The sequence below is a fragment of the Ammospiza caudacuta genome, chromosome 11, assembly GCF_027887145.1.
Source record: "Ammospiza caudacuta isolate bAmmCau1 chromosome 11, bAmmCau1.pri, whole genome shotgun sequence".
In the NCBI taxonomy this organism is placed as follows: Eukaryota; Metazoa; Chordata; class Aves; order Passeriformes; family Passerellidae; genus Ammospiza; species Ammospiza caudacuta.
The window spans coordinates 12,235,804-12,256,246 of record NC_080603.1 but is presented as its reverse complement, the minus strand read 5'-3'; the positions used below and the strand labels follow the sequence as shown (position 1 = coordinate 12,256,246).

The 20,443-nt window shown below is 37.5% G+C and overlaps 1 protein-coding gene across 1 annotated transcript in view; it reads right to left on the bottom strand.

The window, feature by feature from the left end:
* Window positions 1–3,881: 3,881 nt before the first annotated feature.
* Window positions 3,882–20,443, bottom strand: part of COL4A3 (collagen type IV alpha 3 chain) — a 51,747-nt gene continuing 35,185 nt past the window's right edge. The window contains exons 33-52 of the mRNA XM_058811852.1: window positions 19,786–19,875; window positions 19,053–19,187; window positions 18,242–18,340; window positions 17,018–17,107; window positions 16,514–16,653; window positions 15,407–15,533; window positions 15,058–15,138; window positions 14,350–14,448; window positions 13,332–13,382; window positions 12,216–12,401; window positions 11,398–11,528; window positions 10,880–10,952; window positions 9,530–9,601; window positions 9,289–9,408; window positions 9,039–9,137; window positions 8,235–8,447; window positions 7,351–7,528; window positions 6,205–6,319; window positions 4,757–4,929; window positions 3,882–4,510 (exon numbers count right to left, since the gene is read on the bottom strand). Of these exons, the coding sequence (XP_058667835.1) occupies window positions 4,426–4,510; window positions 4,757–4,929; window positions 6,205–6,319; window positions 7,351–7,528; window positions 8,235–8,447; window positions 9,039–9,137; window positions 9,289–9,408; window positions 9,530–9,601; window positions 10,880–10,952; window positions 11,398–11,528; window positions 12,216–12,401; window positions 13,332–13,382; window positions 14,350–14,448; window positions 15,058–15,138; window positions 15,407–15,533; window positions 16,514–16,653; window positions 17,018–17,107; window positions 18,242–18,340; window positions 19,053–19,187; window positions 19,786–19,875 (2,357 nt within the window). The 3' untranslated portion in view covers window positions 3,882–4,425. The remainder of the gene's footprint in view (window positions 4,511–4,756; window positions 4,930–6,204; window positions 6,320–7,350; window positions 7,529–8,234; window positions 8,448–9,038; window positions 9,138–9,288; window positions 9,409–9,529; window positions 9,602–10,879; window positions 10,953–11,397; window positions 11,529–12,215; window positions 12,402–13,331; window positions 13,383–14,349; window positions 14,449–15,057; window positions 15,139–15,406; window positions 15,534–16,513; window positions 16,654–17,017; window positions 17,108–18,241; window positions 18,341–19,052; window positions 19,188–19,785; window positions 19,876–20,443) is intronic.

Sequence of the window (20,443 nt, the reverse complement as noted above, 5' to 3'; positions counted from 1 at the left end):
GGCACCATTAGCTGGCCCCTCCTGATTCTCAGAGAGCCCGGGAGCAGCTGCTGCTTCATGGCATAACCCAATTTTCCAACTCCACACAGGAAAATGTAATGAAAGATGCTGTTGCATCTTTGAGGTACTTTTCAAAAAGAAGCAGGCTCAGAGCTTTCCCTATCCTTGGTTTTATGATTACAATGTTTTGGAGGTCAGAAAGTGTAGCAGTTCTACCACAGAAGCATGTATTGATCAAGGGCTTGCAACTTGCTAATTCAGCTCTTCACAAATATCAACAGCACTGTTTTACATAGGCAAGTGGTCAGAAATATGATCTCCTACTAAACCAATGTTGTCTAACATTGAGAATGATACAGTAGTTGCCTTAAGATCTTACATTTACTCTTATATTTAGCTGCCTTGAAACATGAGCTGCCCCAAACACATCTTACCCAGCAATCCTCATCATTCTGTATGTGGAGTCCTCAATTTAACCTCTTCTTTAACATTTTGTAAATTATCAAAAGGATTTAGTCTTTAAAATAAAAACAAACAAGAAAACCCCAAAGCAATTATTGTCTGAAAACTTGTTCTTCAAGCACACTAGAAATATGGCTCCTCTCCTGTAATTCCCCGTGTGTTGAGATCAGTTTTGTGACTGCTTTTGTTCCATCTAATGTATGACTGTTGTTAATAAATTCAGTGGTCACAGACAAGTCACTTGAGTCATTCTGAGTGACAGGAAATCCTCCAGAAAAGCTCTGGTGGGGATTTCTAGTGTAGTATCACATTATAAATTACCATTAGAGGATCACGACTGTCCTTGCCCCCTTGTCTTCTGTCCCAACTCAAAAAGAATTGGATCAGGCTGTATCCCTTCCCCTCTCAGATATTCTTTCCATTTTTTGCATTGTGTACAGGTGCTTGCACAAGTAACTTTCTTTGACAGTTTGAAGAGTTCGCTGCAGATATTCTTGATTTTCAGATCAGTGATTTAAAAGGCCATCCTTAAGCGTGTTGCTTACAGTTCTGCTGGTTTGTCTTCTTTATTTGCATGCTGAACTCTTAATTTTAGGTTGTGCCTTTTTCTTTCTGCACACTTTGATCATACCAAGCACCACACAGCCACTCACTCCGTACATCCCACCCCACCATGGGATGGGAGGAGAATCAAGAAAATAAAATAGAATTCACGTTGAGGTAACAATGGTTTTATAATTGAAACAAAATAGTAATAATAATGATACTACTACTAAATGCAATAAAAAGGAGAAGGAAAGAAGAGGATAAAACCCAGGTAAGACAAGTGATGACAATACAATTGGTGCCCAATGCCAAGCTGGTCCCTGATCCACCATCAGCCTCCTTTTGCAGGTGATTTCCCCAGTCCATATACTGGCATGATGTTCTATGGCATGGAATTGCCAGTTCAGGACACCTGTCCCAGCCATGCTTCCTCCCACATTTCTGTGCCTCTCCTCACTGAAAGTCCTTGACTTAGAGTAAACACTACTGAGCAACAACCTATCCATCAGTGTGTTGGCAATATAAATTATCAGTTAGCAATGTAAATTCTGCTACTGAATCCAAAACAGCCATGAACCAGCTGATGAGAAGGAAAACCCCAGCTCATCACAGCATCCTATGTAGGAAGAAAGCTGGTATGCACAGACCCAGCTTGAGTATTCTCACTCAAGTCCTAAACTTGGAGTGTGGTCCAGGTCAGAGGGAGTGAGTGTCTTTCTTACGACAAACTCCACCCCATGTGTTTTAATCAGATAACCCTTTTTTTTTGTATGCCCAGTTAGTGGACAAGAGCATTAGTACTAGAAAAGGGGGAAAAAAAAGCCAACATGGAAATAGATCTTTTATTTAGTCAAAATATCTTTATTTGGCTGTATTTAGCAGAATACAGCCCCCATTATTTGCTGGTTATTCCCAATTTCTCGTGTGTCCATTCTTTCAGTACAATATATTAACAGCTTGCACCTCATCAGCACTTTCCAGTTAAGGCTCCCAAAGCATTTACAGACAGCAGGTAACTAATCCTCACAACAACCATTAGCAGTAGGGAAGGAAAATGATCTGCAGCTGCAGTGAGAAGTCAACATCAACTTTTCCCAAGTTTTTCTTTGATTTCCAGTGTCTAGCTTGTATTATGCCAGGCTTGACAAACATGTGTCCCTGCAGTTGTATTTCATGCTTTTGAAAGAGAGAGTAATTTTGAGCACTCAAAATCTAGAGCTATTTATCAACATCTTTCTTCAGTAACTTTTGAAGGCCACAAAAAAAAGTGAGCAGCAGAATCCAAAACTAGGAACAAGGCATAACTTCCAGTTACATGCTATACTAATAGACATAATTCTCTGTAACTTACCTTTGTACTTCAAAGCCACAATCCATTCCCTTCTCCTTACACATTATTCTCTACTGGACACATTTCCAGCAGACTTCAGCCTCAGGTACTCACATTTGCATTTTACCAGCTAGTTTTATGGAAGTCTCCAGAGTCATCAGTTCTATGTTTGGATGACTGCAATGAGCATTAATGAAAAAAAAAAAAACCACCAGCACCCCAACAACCTACCAAGCAATAGGTGTGGTCTTTGAGTATTTAAAGCAAACTTCAGAGTTTATGGAAAAGTCTAGTATGTGATTGTTTTAAGGAAGATAATCTCAGCCCCAGGCTTGATTCAAATGAAAGACTAAATATTAACTTGACATTAATACCTTCTTACCAGTAGTGCATCTGCAAAGAGATTCTTCATTAAACCCTGTAAATTCACAATTGTACCTTGCAAACAGAATTACTATGACTGTTCAAGCAAACAATAATTTTAAAATATCCATTCAGTTCATATAAATGATATCTTCATCTTAGCTCCATCATAAGAAACAGGCATGGAACACAGACAAAACCTTTTCTTAGTTAGGTTAACACTGAAAATTCAAACAGTCTGACAAACACGTTGCAAGTACTTTAACAGAAACAATATAAAATTTCACTGGCTTAAAAAAACATCTAAATGAGAAATCCTGGTTATTTCACTGAATTGCTAGACCCTACATTTTAAATGGTGCATTTACAGAACTATTCAGATGAATTAGGCTTCTTCACTAAATACTGAAATTCTGATAAATTGTGCAAGTATTAAAAAATATTAACATTTTAAATGTCAACATTACAATTTTAAATAGCCTTGCAAGTGCAATGTTATAAATATTAAAAAACCTCAGAGCTACAATTTAATATAATTTATATGAGAAAATGAAAGTGCTTTTCAAGTATTTATGTTCATTTATAGTTGGATTCTCTTGTATATAAGTCAGTGCTTAGATGGTACAATTTAAATATCAGTCTTTTTAAAAATTCTGGATGCATACATTTATCTGTATGGAATAAATGGTTTCATTTGCATATATGTGTGCTAAATATTTAAATACAGACTACAATTCGTGATAAATATTTAAATATGAAATACTGTAAAATGGAAGTATTATAGATTTTGTTAGCAATCACATCCTGATGGGTGTGTAATAACCTGACAATGCCATGGGAGCCCTTGAGCCATACAGTAATTGTTAATTCCAACAAAATCCCAAATTACACGGTAAATAGTTCTTTCTTCAGGAGAGACAAAAGCATGTGACCATAATAACTTCTGCCAAATTTGAAGAACTCAAAGACTGCATGATCAATGTCAAAAGCCATGGAATCTAAAGAAAACTTCCCAACACTTTCTTCAGTCAGCCCTTAGCCACAGTCACTCTGGAGCACAGAGCCAGTGCTGTCACCACTGTCCTGCCTGCCCAGTGCCTGCTGTCGCTCCCTCTCTGGCCAGTCAAGCACCATCATCATCACAGTGATACAAAAACCTTTGTATTCCCGTTTGCCAGCCAGAGCAAGGGTGAGGTACGTGGGGAGATACTTGTTTATTAGACAAGAAAACCAAACCAAAACAACTCTTAATGAATCATTATATAGTTAAAAGTGCACTGAAAATATTTCCTATTGAACCCTATCTCTCATAAGTGCCAGACTGGCATCTTAAATGATATCCACCTGAAACACTGAACATATGTAAGCTGATACAGGAGCATTTAGATTGTCTTGCTGTTTGAAAAGCACATGACACAAGGCAGCATTGACATCTTTCATTAAGGATCTGGTGATGCTGTAGTTTTATGGTGAAGATGCAGCTCAGAAATTACAAGGTTCAGCAGATGTCCCTGCAGATGCCATTATAAGATTCCTCCAACAAAGTGCTTTGTCATTTGCCATAGACAAAAGTCAAACTGTTGCCCTACCTCACCACAGTGCTGCCCTGGGAATTTTTAATTCTCTTTCCAGATGCAGCAGGACTTCAATAAATTATAGCTCTTCAGAGTCAGGCAATTCTTTGTAATAAATCAGTTTCATGTTCTGTGAAGAGTGGCCAGCATTTAGATTGGTCTCTTCATGCAGACCTGACAACGACTGATGATATTCTCTAGTTGTCCTGCTTTCAAAGTTTGTGGCACAGGTCTCCTAGAAGAAAAAACCCAAACATTCAATTTTTTTTCTTTAAAAAATAGGGAGAGACAATGAGACTTTGGATATGGAATTACTGACAACAACCTTGAAATTTTTGGCTCAAACATCTGTGTGCTACAAAATTACTCTGCACCTGACAAACAGGGGTGCCTAACCTGAAGGGAGTTAAAAAGGAAGCTCCCACAGGTTTTGCAGGCATTTGTGTCCTCGGGCACTGGGATGCAGGGAAGTACAGTTTACCTGAACATTCTTCTTGGATTTAATGATGCCAACCAGAAACTGTAGGAATTTGTGTAGTAGTTGCATGTCCCCCTGCCATGGCACTCTATGAATGGGACGGCCCGAAATTCTTCCAGACAAGATCCAGGGGATGCCAATGCTTGGCCAGAAGCTTCTGAGCCAGCACTTGTGTACTGCAACCACCAAAACATTTTCATGAGAACTTGTCCATCAGCTTTTCGTAAACTGCCAGCAAAAAATTCCTCCTCTTTCTAAAATATACCAAATGTTCTGTGGTATATCTTGGACAAAATAAAATGAATGCAGATTCATTTGATAAAAATGAAGCACAGAAGCCTTCTGAAAATTCTATGGCATTTCTTAAGTCCCTGCAAAGGCCTTTCTCAGGTCGATGAAATGCAGTAACCAGCACAAAGCCAGAAAGCTGGCTTCTGTCCAGTTGAGTACAACAGTAACTACATTACAAATAAACCAAATTGGTGGGGGTGTGTTTTCATATTTTTTATTGCACTGATCACTTCTCCCAACACAAAAAGCAGAAAAGGCATTTCCTTCTCTGATGTTGGTAAATGCTTGTAGAAATAGCTCTATAATAATTTACAATGGTGTAAAATTGGCTAGAAAATACCATCTAACTTTGCTGATATTGGAAACAAGTAAATTGTTTTAACCAAATGCTAAAAGATTCTCTCATTTTTTTCCCAAGTTTATTATTATTACTACTTGGGGCTAAATCACAGGAGAAACAAAAACCTCATCCTAGACCTAAAAGGACTTTACACTATGGAAAAAAGAGGGGATTAAAATTCCTCTACCTTAATTTTTCAATCCCTATGACATCCCACAAACATGGGTAACACAGATGAAATGCTACATTCCTATTATAAATATACTGTTAGTCCCATAAGCAGTTCTCAATGTGCATTTCCATTATGAACTTTCTTCACTCGTATCTAATTATGGCATCAAACTTGCCGAGGCAGTCTGTTGTAGACAGGGTTCTGCATTTATTTTTATTTTAGCTTTTGGTGCACTTCAGCCCCAAATCTGATTTTTATAAGAACTTCCTGGCATGGAATTTGGTCACTTATTTCTATGTTTTTGTGTTCAGAACCATTTTAACCACTCTACTCTCCAAACCTATTTCCTAGGTCTTAGCATAACATGTGAAAGTGAATGCATGCAGTTATTTTTGCCAGCCTAAAATCATTCAGTACTTCTCTTATCTTTTCTGCTTTTCCTCCTGCCACCTATTTTTGTGAACAGATCAGAATAGCTGTTTCTATGCTTTTGGAATTGAATAAGAATTAATAGAATTATTTTCTACTTCTCAGCAGAGGAAAAAAAATTAAAAGGATTTAACAGTTATTAAGAAACAAATGAGCTCTGAAAACACCAATGAAAATGAGAGGACATAAAATTAATAATTCAAGTTGTTACATCCTTACCATAACAAAAGAAAAACCCTTCCAGAGAGACATCCAGCCATCTGGACATGCAGGAACTACAGCTGTTTGGCTGTGAACTGCTATTACCATTGCAGCTCCTTCACAGACAACACACCTGTGAAGGAAAGCACATACATTCAGTGCAGACATGAGGGAAAACATGAAAGCAGAGCAAACTTGTGCCTTCTAGGATGGTAGCTACCTCATGGCATAGCACACTTTACTATAAATGCTACTGCTCCCACAGGTTTGTGTAAATTGAACCCATATACCTTACCTTGCAATTGCTTTGCAATCTCTACTAGTAACACCAGACTAAAACTGTTCTAAGATGGGAAGCAATTCCAGAACATTTGAGCTTCTTAATTTTGCCTTTAACAAAGTAATAAGCAGTATGTTACCTTTTTCACATGCTCACTATTTTGTATTGTTCTGTTTTAGTTCAAAGTTCTGTACTTCTGTACCTTTATTTGCTAAGATTAGAAAAAGTAATCTTTATTTCCTAAATGAGGAAACTGAAGCTGAGTTACTGGATTGCAACAACAGGGTAGGGCAGGACAGAAGATAAGAGTGCAAAGCCTGCCTTCCCACCTTGGATTTTGCTGCTCTAGGCCTTTCATGCTTTTAGGACTTTTCTCTTACATTGCTCTCCATCCTTCTCAGCTATTCCAAGTAAATAGAAAAGGCCATGCTTGCAGAACAGTGTTTCATAGCTGAGAACCTTCAGCTCAGTTTACAATGTTCTTCACTAACTAAATACATCATGCAGAACTGAAAGCAGAACTTGATTTGTGCTTTAATTCTAAATAACAAAGTTGTCTTTATTTAATCTTAGTCTGTCTCTAATATCAATAATGATAGGGTCTAAAGAAAACAATCCCTGCAATCGGTAGGACAGTGTTCCACTTTCTTATGCTGGCTCTGCAGCAATAGGCCCTGTGGTGGGACCCTAGCTTTATTCCAACTTTTCTGGAGAGTATCAGTGAGTATTTGACATACTTAGGTGAGCAATCAAAAAGCAGGCTGATGAAGTCACTGCTTGTACTGGCTGACACAGACAGGTCTTGCCTAAGATTTGCCACTTAAAACAATTTGTGATGCCTCTGCAGTTCCAGGGCAGAAGTGCTAAAATTCTTATCCTTTTACCTGCTTATCTGGGGCTCGAGTGCCCTGCCAGAAATGGGTGCCATGTCTGGTGGCATCACCACTGCAGTGGACAGCCAGTAGGAGTAGTCATTGCGAGAAGCAAAGCTACAAACATCATTGGGGCTGCAGAACAAGAATGGCATGGTGCTGAACCTCTGCAAGCAGCTACCAGCTGTTCCTGGAGGACAAAAGAGGAGAGGTTTGTGGCAGAAGGAGATTAAATTTAGTGCAGTGACCCGAAGAGACACACGATGGCACCCAATCTACTATAGGAAGAACTAAAACAGTTATTAACTATAAAAAGAATCTGTTCAGTAAGATTATCTGAAAGCAAAATGCTTCTGGCTTAAACAAAAATATCTATATAATAAACCAGGGCTAAGAACAAAATCTGTTAAAACAATACAATCTTCTTGAATGGTATCAGCCCTTGACACAGTAGCAGGGACTCAGCTGCTTAAACAACAGTTTCTGGTGACATTATTCACACCCTAAAGTATCCCACTTAGGCTCCAAAACCCACAAGATTCTCCTTCACATCCTGTGATGTTACTGTCAGCCCTGTGTCAGCTCAAATGTTGTCAAGGTCATATATAGGTTATATGTGTTATATATGTCGAGGTTATATGTATACTAGACACCTATCCATAAGTAACTGAATTCTTCCTCAAAAATCTCTAGGGATATCAACAAGGGAATATAGGAGTGCAGGAAAGAAAAGTGTCTTTTAAACCATGATTCCTGAATTGACTCCAGGCCCTTCTGGAGACAGATGGTTGAAACCAATGTTTATCTCAGACATTTACTGTAAATTTGGTTTCAGGACAACTTAGCGTTACTGGACTCTAAGAAAACAATCTGAATTTTTTTTACCAATACAGTACCAAGATCTTGTCCATGTGCTCGCTCATTTCCTTGTACAAAAAGCAGTGAATAGCCAACATAGATCTGGGATGTCCCATGTGGGCACGAAGGAATCTTTGTTGTCTGACTATGCCGGGTAAAGATAAATCCTTTTCTTGTTGGACCAGCAGTGATAGTACCTGGTGATCCAGGTAACCCCTGCAGACCTGGAAAGCCAATCAATCCAGGTTGTCCTGTGGATGAGAAATAAATATGTCTGCAAGTATTATAATTTTGTTTAAATTTTCATTTCTTTTAAATTTGTGAAACTGCTTGAAAACTAACAAAAAAAAATACCACTTAACAAGATACAACTTAAAAACTCGTAGAATATGTTCCAGATATAGGAATTCCTTCAGACTTAGCTCAGGCAGCTTTACACTGCATAGCTTTATGGCATAGTGAGGTATTTTAAAGAACCATGGCCATTTTAACCAAAAAAAGCTTAAAGTAAAAACATTTTGTGGTGCCTAAATAAAAATATTTTGTTCTATTTTGATGTAATAAAAAGGCACCCTGGTACCTACAGGTTTCAAGTGACTAAATATAAGTGATTAATAACAGAAGAGCATAGTCAAGGCATATTTCTGTAAATTATTATTTCAGTTGTGAACAAGCATCTGTTAAAAGCTAAGAATGTACTTACATATGTCCCTAAAGTTACTGTAAATGTTCTGTAAATGATAGAATCTCAATACATGTAAGAGGAAGGATTGACAGAAATCAGCAGTACAATTTATCTGTAAATTCAGTTAGTACCAAACAGAGATTCTGCTTTCCTGTACCTCTTGGTCCTGGAAATCCTCTGTCTCCTTTTGGACCAGGCAATCCTGGATGTCCTGGGTGACCAAAACGGCCTGGTAGACCTTTTACTCCTTTGGGTCCTAAATTGCAATCAAGAAAAAATTCCCCAGAGGCATATGGTGAAGATTTAAAACAGGTCAGATTTCTGTGCAGAAGTTTTTTCCACCAAACCAAAATGTTCTCCTAAGCAGCACACACAGACGCATGCATAGAGATAAAAATATAAATCACCTTGTAGTCCAGGAATCCCTTGAATTCCTTGATCACCTGGTGTTCCTGGGACTCCTGGCAGTCCTGCAGGACCCTTGCTTCCTGGGATGGAGAATATTTTTCCAGGGAATCCAGGTGGGCCTAGTAGCAAAAATATAATGAAGATCTATTGCTTTACAATGAGGGAAAGCAAACAAACTACAAAACAAACCAAATAAACCAAGCTATGTCAGCTGGTATTGGAAGGAGAAGAGTTGATTACCTTGCTGGCCCTTTGGTCCCCTTGGCCCTTCTGCACCTTGTGGTCCTGGGGGTCCTTGATTACCCTTTTCTCCTAAAAGAGAAGACTGAAGATATCTCTCGGGTTTAAAATGTCAAAACAACTATCAAAGTTTCAGAGGCTTGTTGAAGAGTCCTGCATAATCCATGCAAAGGGTAATTCAACCTATAGACTGGTTTGAAATGTGAAAGTGGGTTTCTTCACCTCTGCTGCAACTGCATAATTTATAGATCAAGTGCATTTAATTTATAAGATGATGCCTATCTATATTAAGGTTGTTCCATAAACCTAGTTTAAATTCTCAACTTTAGACTATATCCTTTCTTTCTATCTTACATGTTTTTGTCCCTGGATTTGCAGCCTTCAAGTGGAGTTCAGCTCCCTTTAACCCTACTGTCAGTTATGCTGAAGGCTTTAAGAGAGGTGTAGAGTTTTTGTTGAGAAATTTGATAAGTCATTCTTTTCACTAAGCACAACATGAGGTTACAGACCACGCTCCACAGTTCTGCTTGAAACAAAAGTATTAATTAAAAGTATTTTTAATACCACATTGGGAGATTTGACATATGTGAAATGAGAGTTTTTGGTTAAAGAAAGTAAGATTACTGTCTGTGTACTTTGCCAATTACAATAAATTTAAAATGCACAATGGTTAGCATGGATTACTAATAGGTAGGTTAAACAGGTAATGACAATTCTGTGGAACTGTAAGTCATGCAATTGAAAAATGAGAATACTAGAGTAATGCAGGCCTACATCATATTTAAATCACTAGAAAATTGTCTGAATTAAAAGAATTTTTAGCTAACTACTGATTCAACTTACCCTCAGGAATATGAAATTAATGAAGCTAATACATTTAACAGTTCATCTGCTGATAAACTGTAAATGAGCTTTTAATTGGAACTATTCTTACAGCAAACAACAGACCCAGTGCTGTAATTATAATTAAATGCTCCTGAGTTCTATAGCTAAGAGATTATCAAAAAGTCACATTTTCTAGCAGTAGTGGGATATTTCCAATTGGCAGACTCAGTGCCAAAGTCCTTAGAGCTCATCACTCACTCAGGACAAACTTGTTTTGAATTTGCCTGAAATGGAGGTTGTGGATTAGTCAGCCTTTCCTCACCTGAGCTTAAGTTAGGACCCACTCAGAGTGTGCACCTCAGTGAAAACTCTCAGTCAGTGCTTTCATTTAGACCTGACTTAACCCGGGCTTTCGTGGCAAAACTTTGTGTGTCTAGAACCCGTCATACACAAATACAATTACAACTCAACATGTAAATGATTGTATTTGGCACACAGAAGTGTACATAATAAATATATTCATACCTTTTACACCTGGGAATCCAAGAAATCCAGGGTCCCCTCTTGCACCAGGATAGCCTGATCGACCTTCTATTCCCTGCAAAACAGAGAACATCAGTGATAAACAGGAGCAGCATCTTCACACAATGAAATACATTCTATTTTTGTTCAGAATATTCAAGGCATTATGTTCACAGAATATGCTGTAACTAGAACTATCTGCTCCACTTTTAAGCATGTTAGAAATTGTCATATTATTGTTCATATTATCCTGTAATGCAGACCAGCCAAGGAAATTACACACCAGGAATTAGAAAAACAATTCTTATTGACCCACTTAAGTCCATAAAACTGGCTTCTCATATCCACTTTATTTCCTCCATAACAAGGTATTTTTGTGAAAATGGGTGGGAGGGGACACTTGTTTGGGTTTGTTGTTTGTTTAGAGATTTTGGAGGGTTTTTTAATGGGTATTATTATCTTTTCATGGTAAGAGCAGACTATCAATGCAATAAGAAAGAAGCACTGTTCGTTTCACTGACTTTGGGACCAGGAGGGCCAATGTCACCAGCTGGGCCCCTTGGCCCTGGAATTCCATCTGCCCCTTGGACACCTTTGCTTCCTTTCACGCTGAGAGTGGAAAGACCAGGAAGGCCTGGAAAACCAGGAGCACCTACACAGAAATATCAGAGTAAGGGAAAACTGCTGCCAACAGCTTTTAACCTAGATTACACACAGCACAATGCAACATTCAATGGCTCCATAACAAAACTCATGTTTATCACCTCAGTGATTTCCAAGGAAATATACATACTTTAAAAAAAAAAAAAAATTTCCTAGCCTGCTAATTTAGTCTAAAATCAGAACTTACAGTACTCTTTAACACTACAGGCTTTTGCATATCCTCCAGTTGTAGTTAAGTCTGGAATCACAGAATCATTTACACTGAAAAAGACCTTTAAGATCATTAAGTCCAATTGAAAACCTAACACTAAGCCATGTTGTCACTTATCGTGAGTGGCACTTAGGGACATGGTTTAGTGACAACATGGCTTAGATTTAGGTGTTAGGCTATCTCACTTTGTTAAAGTTGGATCTCAGCTGCCTCACGAACCACATGGGAGGAAAGCAAGATAATGCAATAGGGTGAACTCAAAAGCTTAGTTATTTTAATTTAAATGTCACTGCACAGATCACGTTGTTTGCAATGGTAATGTTGCATTAACTACTAAAGGACCTGTTTAATTATGAAACTCTCTTGGGGGAATACCCCTTTCAAACTTGAATTCTGGATAGGCTGACTTCTACTTTAAATTATCAGTATATCCTTTCAGACAAATAAGGAGTTCCAACAACACACCTGGTCTTCCATGTGTGCCAGGAACACCTCTGTTCCCTTTCTGGCCAATGATTGCCACGCCTGTGGTGCCCTGAAATCCAGGTAACCCCACTAAGCCAGGAGGTCCAATGGGTCCTTGATCTCCCTGATGACCTTTCACACCTGGAGGCCCAGGAAAACCAGGCAGTCCCATGTCCCCTTTGATTCCTGCAAAGTGTGGACATCACATGTGGAGAAGGCTGTCAAGACAGTGAGGTGATGTGACAACTCTAAAAATGCATTTCCTATATGGCAAAGGTGGAATTCAGCTGTTGTCTTTAGTACAGAAGTCCCCAAAGCCAGTTTGCTACCCTAAAGCAAAACAGTGCTGAGAAGACAGGACTCACAGCAAGGTACACACCACTTTTTTAAAATTAAAAAACCCCACAAATAAAAAAAATCCCACTCCATTTCAGAGCTTGCTCATCCCAAGGAATAAACTTGAGAGGAGGATAAACAGACCAGAGAAGGGAATATTTATTGATGAATAAGTAGAAGAAATGCTTCTTTGTTCAGAACTAAGAAATCCTTTTAAACTGGATCAATATGAATGCAACAAAATAAGACACTATTCCATAGGGACATTGTTTAAAGTCAATCTTAGAGTGCTTTTAATTTTACTTTTTTAAAGTAAAGCAAATCAGTGGATTCCTACCAGCAATGTAAAACCTAAAAAATGGGAAGAGTCCATCTTCTGTTTATTAATATCAAAGGGAAGACGAACAAAATTAAAATGCAACCAGTGCAGCTTTCTCAAAATGTGCTTATTATTCAGAAAGATCTTGTTTTGATAAGAACCTACTCTGGTAATACAATTATATATCACAATAACATTTCAAAAGCTCTAGAATGTGTATATCACCTTCAGAAGACCACAGAAGTCAGCTCCTTTATTTGCCTTTTACAACAATCTAAACTTTACAAGCAATAACTCTTGACATTTACTACATAGGACCAAACCATTGATCAAAAGCACAGAATCACTCTTGATTTCCTCTGACACTTAGTGCCATTTCTAGCACCTGAAAGCAGGAGAGGACTTGATGATGGGTCTGGGATTTAAAAATTAAGCTGCTGCTTTTCAAAAAGGCAACTCACCTCTACGCCCAGGAATACCTGGAAAACCAGGGATCCCTCTCCCTGGTGGTCCTGTAAAATATTGGGTCACATTACACTCAAAGTCCAAAATAATTTTTTGAAAACATCACAGTTTTCTAATATTTCAGACATTTTTTCAGTGATCATGGAATCAAAAGGTAGAGTTCAGATGTATGTAAAGTATTATATCCACTTCTTCTATATAAAACCACAAATTAAATTTTTATGTTTTTATTTATAGGAAGAACTCTTATTGGTCAATCTTATTTGAGGAACATTCTACAAGAAGAAGCTATTTCTTTCTTTTCAGAGAAAAAAAAAGAAAAAACCCTGCACACTTAATTTAGTTATTAAGAAAAATAGAAAAACAAATGTAAACCTATAAAAGAAAATACATTAACAGTGATTACTTCAAACAGTGATTACTTCAACATGAGAATACTTTCTAAATACTATGGATGCCTTCTAAGTATCTTCTTGATACTAGGATGCAAAGAAAAAAATTTCAGTGTAAAATTCTGTCAGAATTCAGTGTAGGACTAAATCCATCTGAACACTGTTAACATCAGGAATGACTTTTAAATGAAAGCTTTCACAACCCAAGGTGTTGGTCATGGAAGCTTTCACTATTTATGCAGGAAAACACTGTGATTCCTTTTATTTTATATTCATGTAAGACAGAAGATTGCTTTGAAAGGATTTTGGTTCGTTTAAACTCTTTGAGATTAAACCCATAAGAGCTGTTAACAGCAGTATTTTGACTCTTGCAGACATGAACATTTTTAGGTGACATTACAACACGTGTAGAATAGTGTAGAATAGAGCATTTGTAATGCACTTGGGTTGTTGACAGTGTGTACAAAAATTACATAGAAAACCACTTATAACCTTCTACTTCTAAACTTAGCTTTGGCTCCACAGAAGCTCCTTGGTAATCCTTCCCAAATCATCCTTGTCACTATAATTACAGAAAAAAACCCAATTGTCAAAGAGAATGAAAATACTTCACTGCTGTTACCTGGTTCTCCCTTTACTCCTGGGGGACCAGGCATACCATCCTGACCTTGAGTACCCCTTTCACCAACAAGCCCAGGTTTTCCAGGGGCTCCAACAGCACCTGTGAATTACAATGGACCACAATATCATTTTTTACTTCTGTAACTTTGCAGTGAGAAGATCTGACTCCCCTTTATTAAAATTTAATTAGCTCAGCTACTTCAAAGATAGGGGTAGCTGTGCTGGTCTAGAGCAGCATATAGCTTGTATAGAGCTCACTGGACTTCAGTGGATTTAACAGCCCCTCTATTTTCACAGACATAATAAAGTCTTCAATGCATGCCTCTCTGTTGCTACATATACACACTGCCCCTGAGGTATAGTTTAGTTCTGTTTTAGTTCTGTTGCTTTAGCAGACAACTACAACTCTTGGTTACTCCAGTTAGTTTCCTTCTCTTCATCTACCTATATCTTAGTATAGGTAGGTAGAACTTAAAGAACCTAAGCCTTTCTTACAATTGTGTGGCTATCACATCTTGAGACCCTTGGATATGTACTCATAATTTTTAAATTTCACACTTTCCAGTAGTGAAGCAAAATTAAAACTTTTTGCCTCAGCTGAACAGTTAACATTGAAAATGGGCTGTGAAAAGGATGCAAACAAAGCCCCAGACTGAACTGAAATCCCAAATCCAGGGCAGTGATTTAGGAGAGAAGCTATATACCATACCAGGAGGGCCTGGGACTCCCTGCTGTCCTGGGCGGCCCTGGCATCCTTTAACACCAGGATTTCCAGGGGGTCCACACTGCCCTGTGGGAAGAAAGAGTGTGGCAGAGGGGAAGTGGCATCACCTCTAGATCCAGACTCAGTTTAGAGCTTTGCTGGTGTTTCTGCTTTGGCCAGCTGCAAAAGTTCTCCAGGTGACCCAAGCTGGCCTGGCTGCTGTGACCACAGAGGAGCTGTTGAGGTTTGCAGCAGGCAGTGTAAGTCACTGTGTCACCCCCAGGCACTCGTGCACTTGAGGAATTGTCTTCTACAAGTGTCACCAGCTCACCAGCCCTCCAAAAGCACCCCATACCTGGGATTCCTGCACCTCCAGTTTCCCCTCTGATCCCATGTGGTCCTGGTACTCCTGTAAGCCCTGGTTGCCCCTCAGAGCCCTTTTCTCCTTTGCTGCCAAAAACTCCTGGAGGACCTGGATCTCCCTGAGAAACAGTTGCACACACACAGGTAAAGAATCACACTGTGGAATAGAAAAATCACATGCAATTTACATGTAATCACATTTCATTATGATTTTCAGACAAAAACCAAAGCAGACTAAATACAAAGTCTTCTCATAATACCACTGATCTTTTAGAAATAGTTAAGATCTATTTTTAACCTTTATAAACCAAGCAGTTTTTAGATTTTTCCCTGGCACAGATTTCCCTTCAATTTTATTCCACCCGCTCTTCTTTTGATCCAAACATTCATTCCTTAGGTAATATGCAGCTATTCAAAATACTGAATTGCATTTTTTTCCTTGAATTCCTACTGACGTTTTTCACAGTAATCTCACTGGGGCTACCCAGCTCATACTGAAAATAAACAAATGATTTAAATTACAGGATTTATAGAGGAATTTACAGCCTCAGCCACACATTTCAGATAATCTCATAGGTAAAAAGACTTCCAGTTATTCAACAACCAGAACATGTGGAGTTAAACTATCCAACTGATTTAACTTAAAAATACTGTTTTTTCTTAGCAAGGTATGTATGACCAAACAGCATAAACTGGATGTAATACACATTACTAATGAAAAAAAAAAATCTTGTGCAAGGATATTACCAGACTATCAAAACCTAACAGTGCAAGTTTATATTATAAAACTTTTGCATTTGCTAAGATGAGTTTTTGATGTTTTAACTTTTTAACATTCTTGTTCTTAATGAATTAGAACTTTTACAGAAAGCAAATTACTTCAAGATATTTCATCTTTATAAATAAGTAATTCTTGCGCAAATGAAGTGAAATATAATGAAAAAACTTCTCCAGAGTAATGACACAATAGAATTTTCATATTTCTTACCACTAATAAATCAACTACTTCTGCAAACTCTGCAGCTCTTGCTTACGTGTTGTTCTGTTTCTATAGTCAAAGGCTCTGCCTAACAGGAAAGTTTTTCCACTGCCTTTATACCTTTGGGCCAGGTTCTCCTGGAGGCCCAGCAGATGGGTACCCAGGATCTCCTTTGTCACCTGGAAAGCCACCATAGCCTGGTGGACCAGGGTCACCTGATGGTCCTGGAAAGCCTGGAGATCCTTTCTGGCCTTTTGGACCTGGAAAAATACCAATACTGATACCATTCTTAAAAGGATCATAATTGCTTTTCACACTCCATGTTTTGTGAGCTATTGCTTTATATATAGAGATATTAATTCTTCATTAAAGTAATTTAAACTGTGATTTGATTTCTAAAAAGAGATTCTTACATGTAAAATATATAAGTTAAAGAATTTGGATAGAGAGGGAGAATTGCATTCTGCAAGTCAAGCAAATGCTAGGGTGAAGATAAGTCTATGGATACTAAAGAGTAAATCCCAGTCTAAGAATTGTGTGGTGTGCTGACAGTAACAGCTCAGACCTGTGCAAATGCTTCTAGAGAGCTTTATGAATTTGTAATATGACTTCAAAGAAAATGACCTGGAATTCCCATGTCCCCTTGGTCTCCAGGTGCACCTGGGAATCCTTGTCCTCCAGGAATCCCTGGAAGACCCATAAATCCCTTGGCTCCTGCAAGATCAAGAAATAAATGTCATGTTAGAACTGTGATGGATACAAAATCCTCTACCACACATCTTCTTTTAGTGTATTACTATCATATAGATAATTTAGTGTATTACTATTATATAGATAATATATATATAATATTACTATTATATAGATAACCTATTATATAGATAATTACTATAATAATAGATAATTCTATAGATATAGATACAGATACAGATAAAATTATCATTATTGTTTTCAGAAAGCCAAGGAAATAACAAATACCTTATGTAGCAATATTAAAATTAAGGTTTGTGACCACGCACTTTGTGGCAGTCGCTGCAATATATTTTAGCTGAATTTGATCAAGATCATGAATTTTTATTTATGCATTGTACTCTCCTTTCATTACTTGCACTCCAGTTCAGTTTAGTTTTATGCATGGAACAATCACATTATTACTTATGACAGATTTCTCATGACTAGGATATAGTAAAAAGCTGAATGTGACCTAAGCAATTTTCCCCTCACTCACTTATCTTGAGATTCATTTAGCTAAATTAGCACTCAGTTTAATCACTAAAAGATCCAAATACATCTAGAATGATCCGTGAACATTCTTTCTAAATGCCAGTGTGCCAAAGCCTGACATTTCTAAAGCTGCTTTTCACTGGAAATCTGCTAACTTTTGAAATACAAGTCAAATATTTAAGTTTTGAAAAGGGAAATATAATTCATCTGAAATTAAAAAAATTCCTAAAATATTTTTGTGCAAAACTGTAGTACTTTAGAATTAATTTTTAAATAATATTGAAAATTCAAACTTCTTTTTGCTTTTTAGAAATATTAATTTTTATTCATTGGTTTCATCAGCTTTTAGATTTATTGTTATTCAGGATTTAATATTTTTTTTTTTTTCTATTTGTCATCCTAAACAATGGTCTATACTTGAAAGAAAAGAAAGAATCATTTGGTGATAGCTGCTGTGACATTCAAACTGCAGCTTTTGAAATTGCCCAGTTTCAGAATTCTCAGGAAAGCTTGAGAGTTAACAGAGAATGCAGTGCTGCTTCTGGAGCCAAGCTGGTGTGCACTGGAGCAGCAGTACCTCCCTGCCCACATGGCACAGCAATTTCCAATACACATATTCCATACCTGGTACACCAGGCATTCCTTCAGACCCATCAACACCTGGTGGACCTTGCACACCAGCATCTCCTTTTTCTCCCCTCACACCCATATGGCCTTGAACTCCTAAAATGAAATTTCATTTGAAAGATATTACAAAACAACATCCTAGAATATAACTTTTGTACAAAGTTTAACATTCTATAACTCTTTAAGCTAATGAAACAGAAGTAGAGCATGGGATTTTCATGGTGAACACACGTAAGCAAAGCACAAACTCAAATCCAACATCTTCTATATTTTTCATGTGGAGGCAATAGGAAGTTCCTGAAAGCTTCCATAGGAAAATACCAATAGAAAAAGCCAGATAGCATTAGTTAACCATCTACAGCTCTTATAGAGAGTCTATATTAATATTGCAAACAAAGGAGTTTTTCTGGCAGTCAAGTACTTCTGAGCAGATTTAATGTCTTTGCAATCCAGCCTCTGGTTGGTAAGTGCAGCCATTTCTGTGCTCACAGAATAATATAAATGTAAAAACATGAATGTAGAGTATATATATATAGAAGCCTCCTGGTACTACTGATATATTATTTAGCATAAAAATGAGAGCTTTTTAAAGGACTTAGGACTTACTAAAATTGAACTGAATATTCAATGTAATATCCAACTATTCCATAAAAAAGAAGGCAGTTCTAGTGTTTAGCAATAATTATTTCAAAACAATGTGATTACTCTCAGCAGTAGCATCAGTTTATTCCATATTTTAGAGTCCACTGGAACTGCAAAACAGATGACAACCCTGGCTAGTTTTAATGACAGAACAATGAATGTGTACCTTTTAAACCTCGTTCTCCTTTGTCCCCAATACCAACCAAGGTCTCAGATGGTCCTGGAAAACCTTTATCACCTGGTTCACCTTTTTCTCCAAGAAATCCTTTTCTTCCCTTTATTCCTGGAAAGCCAGGAGAGCCTGCAAGAAAATAGAGTGAAATTTTCTGAAGAGACCTGACTAGATGATATAATAAAGCAAAGCAGATAATGCCAATCTTCAAGAGCAATTGTAATTTACCTATGTAAATATACATTGCAAAACAACCTAAACTAGCTTCTTAACTGCTCCAATCATCAATAAAACACCTACAAGTACAGATTACTTGTAGCAAATAATGCTTGTCCTTCCAGCAAGACATGGAAGATTTTTCTTATAGAGAATAAAAACAAAATCTCGTGTCTGTTAAATAAATATAATAATGGTATCCACACAGGAGGGGAAAAAAAAAGCCAGCAAAAAGGCTCTCTGCTCTTTATAGTGGCTGGCAAATCACCAGCCACTTAAAAAAAAAAAAAAAAGAAAGGGTGGCAAGTCAAAACTGCTAAAAAATATTATATTATTCAGTCTGCAGACTGCACATATACAGAAAATAGATTTACCAAGACTCAAAGAAATTCCAGTAAAACATCTGTACTCAGGAGTGCTAATACACACAAAAATGGATCACAAGAGTAACTTGAGCATTGAAATTCCTGTATTCCAAGTGATAAGGAAAGCAGATAAAGTGATCACTTGCCTTGGATACCAGGGTTGCCTGGTCTTCCAACCATGCCAGGGGGTCCAGGAATTCCTAACAGTCCCATTACACCTGGATCTCCCCTTGCACCTGTGGAGTTGAAGCAATAGGAACGTATTTGTTAGCATTAAATCAGTTAAATAGAACATTACTTCATAAAACTACACACACCTCTGTCATTTCAGTGTTTAATTGCTTATTTTATTTTTTCTCCATTTCTGTAACTGTCCAAGCCAGTTTTCCCATCTTTAACCACAGGATCATGACTTATAACCCCCAAATTACCTAAGTTAGTAGCTGCAACAGCTCCTATCAATGAATTAAATAACTAACAGTAAGGATAATGCATCTGAGATATCCACACAGGGATGAGAGATCAGTCATGAGATGTGTGGGAATGACATTCCTTTCAGGCTCAGGAGTCAAAGACTAGCTGGGAAATAACAACTCCCTCAAATGCCATCAGAAGTCTATGTTTGCATAACTGAGTCAAGTCCTACATGTTTATCAAAAGCTTTACAGATTCTCAATATAAAAAGGCATGTGCCATCTCCTTACCACAGTGTAATGATTTGATATTAAAGAAAATCTTTGTTAGAAATAAGAAACATTATATGATTGACATATTTTATTCTTCAAAACAAATTTCCACAGATTT